This window comes from Danio rerio, chromosome 2 (assembly GCF_049306965.1).
Source record: "Danio rerio strain Tuebingen ecotype United States chromosome 2, GRCz12tu, whole genome shotgun sequence".
NCBI classification, from domain to species: domain Eukaryota; kingdom Metazoa; phylum Chordata; class Actinopteri; order Cypriniformes; family Danionidae; genus Danio; species Danio rerio.
The window spans coordinates 27,889,970-27,895,000 of record NC_133177.1 but is presented as its reverse complement, the minus strand read 5'-3'; the positions used below and the strand labels follow the sequence as shown (position 1 = coordinate 27,895,000).

The 5,031-nt window shown below is 41.3% G+C and overlaps 1 protein-coding gene across 1 annotated transcript in view; it reads left to right on the top strand.

Moving 5' to 3' along the window:
* Positions 1-4,819, top strand: part of crsp7 (cofactor required for Sp1 transcriptional activation, subunit 7) — a 5,763-nt gene extending 944 nt beyond the window's left edge. The window contains 2 exon segments of the mRNA NM_213059.1: positions 2,322-2,396; positions 2,814-4,819. Coding sequence (NP_998224.1) covers positions 2,322-2,396; positions 2,814-4,436 — 1,698 coding nt within the window. The 3' untranslated portion in view covers positions 4,437-4,819.
* The last annotated feature ends 212 nt before the right edge of the window (positions 4,820-5,031 follow it).

The following is a 5,031-nucleotide window of genomic DNA, read 5'->3' as shown; positions in this document are numbered from 1 at the left end:
GTTTAAATGTATGTAGACTAACCTGAATAAACAGCTGGTAGCTGTTCCGGCGACGTTGGGGACGCTAGCTAGGGACGCTGACCTGCTGGCTGACTGGAAAATCTGACAGCCACATTGAATGTTTTACTAGGCTAACACCTCGCCATAAAATGACTAAAGGAGAGCAGGGGATAGATAATCAGTGAGGAGGCCTGTGGAAGTAAACTAGGGTGGTAACTGCTTAATATTAACAAGTTAAATTTTTTTGTTAACTTCTCTTAAAGTGGAGATTTTATTGTAGGTAAACCATGTTCGTGTTTGGTTAAGTCATTTAAGTGTGTTTGAATCTGAGCCCATATTATACACGCTTTGACCTTTTATAAACAGGTATACTTGCTGTTTGGCTTTGCATGTCCATACATCGTTTATTTCATTGTTACCAGTCTCTTGGGTTTAAATTGTTAGGTTAAGGTCAGGAGGGTCAGAATGCTCCCCTAGAGTAAGTGGAGGTTAAACCTGTTGTCTATTGATTGAAGCACTAATGAATAAGCTAAGCTGCGACTTCAACCAAAAAGTTTTGGGACTTTTCACACTTGCTGTGAGGGACTAGTGAGATGTCCAACATCATGTGAATGACTTTAGTAGTAACATTCTAAGTCTGACTGTTTTAAGAGTATGGAAATAGAAGCATGTGTGTCTTGCACTCAGTTCTATACACTTTCTTAGATTTGAAGGCTGAGATGGACTATGCCACTTGGCATCATATCCTTGCAGAGTTTGTAAATGTTTATAGAGGAAGAAAAAGGCATCTTACTGTGAATTATAGTTTTTTATTTTATTTGAATGGATGATTCAACCTTTACATCCATTTGAAGGGTTCTTTACAGTAGAAAAAGGTTATTTTGATTATTAATGTTTTCATGCTAAGGTAAAAAAAACAAGGTTTCTTTTAAGAACTGATGATCTTTGAGGAAAGATTTGAAGAATCAATAACGGTTCTTTTATCTGGGATTTTGTTAAAGTAATTTTTGCAATTTGTTTGAGTGTATTGAACTTTCCAAACATACTTAAACACAGAAACATTGTTGCTAAGATATTAAGTGATAACAATGCAGAAGTCTGAATATGTCAGTATGAGTAGTATGCCCAAATTCACAGTGTTTATAATCAGTTGGTAAGAAGCATCCAGATGACCTATTCCTGCGAGAATTTGTAAGTGTCCATCTGATGGACATTACTATCCCATGAGGCCCCAGGAGAGCACAAATTGCATTGAAGATCACATGACAGTAAAAATACAAAGGCTGTAGTATGTCGGAAATTCATTCATGATTCACTCATTTATACTTTATGGAACACAGTTTATTTCAAACTAAATGTAGTACCTACAATATACAAGTTTGGACACTGCAAATGTGTGATAAAATTAGCTCATAGATCAGCCAATTATGGATAGAATCATGGGCTGTTTCTCAATTCCAAGAATGCTGAGAACGGACTCTTGTTCTTGGGGAAACCGTTCTTGCCAAGTTACATCTGAAGAACGAACTCGGTAAAGCGGGAGAACACAGAAGAACAAGAGAACATGTCCTGTGAGAAATGAGATGCTGTGTTCATGCTGATGGTCACATGACCTTCACTTGTTTTTAATGGAAAATTATTTAAACATTACAGCAATCATACAACAATGTATTGTGTTTTCCCTCTTTTCACAATATAAACTATGCATAAAAGCCCTACATATGTGTTGCACAGTATAAATAAACTAATTTTAATATAAAATTCAGCAAATAAACACCCTTAATGTGTTGATGACTTTATAAAGATTTTTATGTTAATGTTTATTTTCACCGTCTCATTTAGGAAAACTCCGGAGACAAATAATTTATATCTCTGAACTTTAATAACAAATCTATATGAAATGCTGCGCTTCCCACCTCCTTTATTCAGCCGCAATGACTTCTGGGATCTCTTGATCAAATTTTGCATTTAGGTCTGCATCGATGTGTCCTCGATATTAAGAATGCATCTGGGTATTTTCACGCGTCCTTCGTTCTTGCTGTCTTGTGTTTTGTAACTGAACTTTGGCAGTTGATGATGAAGTTACACGAGGAACTTAACTCGAGTCTGTGCCTGTCATATACACTGTGATGTTCTGTGAAATGTAAACACTGACTGTTAAAAATTTGTTATCAGACAATAACTTTGACCAGCAGTTCTGTAGTATATTCAGACTTCCTGACCTCAGAAAAGGATTCCAAAGTTCTTCTGTACCGATTATTTTGCATATTTTGTAGTGTCATATCAGACTGGTATTTTAAATAGTTTTTCTTCCTGAACAGATCTGTAACATGGTTGCAGTTCTTGATGTTATCACCAATTTGGAGAAGTACCCCATCACCAAAGAAGCTCTTGAGGTTAGTACAAATTTTATTGATAATATAAAATTAATCTGTTTAAGACATGGTGTAATGAATACTGTTTCTAAGTCACTGCTCTATTTCACGTGTGAATACTATCTTAGTCTCTATTTCTGTGCACTGTCCATTAAAGAAAGTACTCGTTTAAGGTACACCAGTATTTGGAAAAGATTAGTTAGCTTTTGATAATAAAAATTAGGATCATTCATTAAAAGTAAATCAAGTAATAAGTAAATTTTCATTTTTGCGTGAATGATCCTTTTAACTATGTCGTCTTTATCATTGCTCTCCATTTTTTTTCCTGGAATTTAAATTAAATGGGAATGCTGTTAGTTTTAAATGGAACACACAAATAAGATGTGTGATATGACTAGTAAAACACATTTTTGAGACTTCCATTTTATTTAAATGCAGGAAACCCGCTTGGGAAAGCTAATTAACGATGTGAGAAAGAAAACAAAGGATGAGGACCTTGCCAAACGTGCCAAGAAACTCCTTCGGAACTGGCAGAAGTTAATCGAGCCTGGCCAAGGTGACACTCCGGTGAGAGGGCCGCCAAATGTCCCGGGCTCTGCCAATGGTGGTGCTCACCCCTGTCGGACAGACACTCCTCCGGCAGTCCCCCCTCCAAGCAAGGTTGCTCCCGAGCTTAAAACCAGGAATGACATCCACAACACGTACTCTCCGAAGGCGGAGAAATCCAGCAGCCGAAAGCGGCGGGCAGAGCAAAGGGATAGTCCGCATCTGCCGGCTAAAATGTCGAAAACTTCCCTTTATGAGCCGGTGTATTCCTCTTCTCCACCATCAAATGGAATTAGGGGGACCCCCGAGCCACTCCTAGAGAAAGATGATGAGGTGCCGTCTGACAGAATTCGCCTGGAGCACCTTGATAATGATAGGCACAACAAAATCCCCGTCAACGCTGTCAAGCCTCATCCAAGCTCTCCAGGACTTACCAAACTACCTAGCACTTCCTCCTTACTCAAAGCGTCAGTGTTACAGCAGGCGAGAGTGGACAGTGGTGGGCAGCATCAACCCAAAAGCCCTCGGTACTCCTCGAGTCCGCGCAGCGCAACACATGAGACGATGGCCAAGAGGTCAACGACATATGCACCAAAAGGGACTCTCTCGAGCCCATCTTTGAATTCTGCCCAAGTGCCCTCTCCTTTGCCCACACTGCAGCCTTTAACGTCGCCGGCACAAGTGTGCATCAGTGACGGACCATCATCTGTGGGGCTGGAAGGCTCGTTGCACTTGCACAGATCATCAGATAGAGTCTCTCAGCCCCCACATAGCACTGCAACACTGGAGCCGCTCTCTGGTGCCCTGCTCGCCACACACGGCCTGGAGGGTCTGGAGACCAAGGCTGAGCGGGAGGGAGCATCCTCCAACTCGGATGGCAAAAAGAGGAAGAAATACAGACCCAGAGACTATACCGTAAATCTTCAGGGGCAGTCCTCCGAGGACAGGACCAAACCACGGTTAAAAGAGCGTAGGTTAACATTCGACCCAGTGACCGGACAGATTAAGCCCCTCACTCCAAAAGAATCCCACCAAGAGGAAGAGTGCCAAGGACAGCCAATCCCTGAGCCATCAGTGAGGACTGATATCCCGCAGCAAAAGCCACCTACGTCGGTTCCCAACCCTTTTCAACAGACGAACTGGAAAGAGTTGTCCAGAAATGAAATCATTCAATCGTACCTTAACCTTCAGAGCAATGTTCTTACATCCTCTGGAGCACAGACCCATGGGGCACACTTTTTCATGACTGAATATTTAAAACGAGAGGAACACGATGTCAAAGAGCCCCGGAAAATGCACGTTTTAGCCCCAGGCAGCTCCACAACAGAACTGCCCGGGGTGTCTCGGGACGTAACGAACGAGGACCTTCTCAGAATACACAATGAACACTGGCCGGGTGTGAATGGCTGTTATGACACCAAGGGAGCCTGGTTTGATTGGACAGACTGCATATCGTTGGATCCTCACGGTGATGAGAGCAAGTTGAACATCCTGCCATATGTTTGCCTAGACTGAGAGAACAGGGTTTGAAAAGTTTTCAATGTTCCCACTGTGAGTCCGAGGAGGTGCATCCCACTCTCCTTGTCGCTCTGTACAAGGTTCATCGTACAAGTGTAACGAACGAACCAACAGCGGCTGTTCTGAGTACGGTTTTCCATTAGAAGGAGCTGAAAAGAAGTCCTGTTTGTAATGTGCTGCTACCAACAAGAATTTGCAAACAAGGGTTGTATATAATGGCTCGCAGGGATTTAACTGGGCCAGTTCTTGCACAGTGTGTTAATAGGAGGGTCCGAGCAAGCATTGAGCAGTGCAGAAATGTTTAAAAGCAAGTTGAGAACATTTTTTGGCAGTTACGAAGAGCTTTATGTGACAAAGAATAAATTATAAAAAGTTTCTTATCATGTATGCATCTATTTATTTGAACTTTTTTTTTTTTTTCCATTTGTTTATTTTCTCCTAGCAGAAGGTTATCCACTAAGATGTGCAGATATGTTTGAGGCTTTTCTGTTGGCATCACACCTCTGTCCCCTTATTTGTGATGTACATGAGGCATATATAAATGCATTTCTTTTCACGGCAGTTCTCACCTTCGTGTGCTGATTGCAGTAGA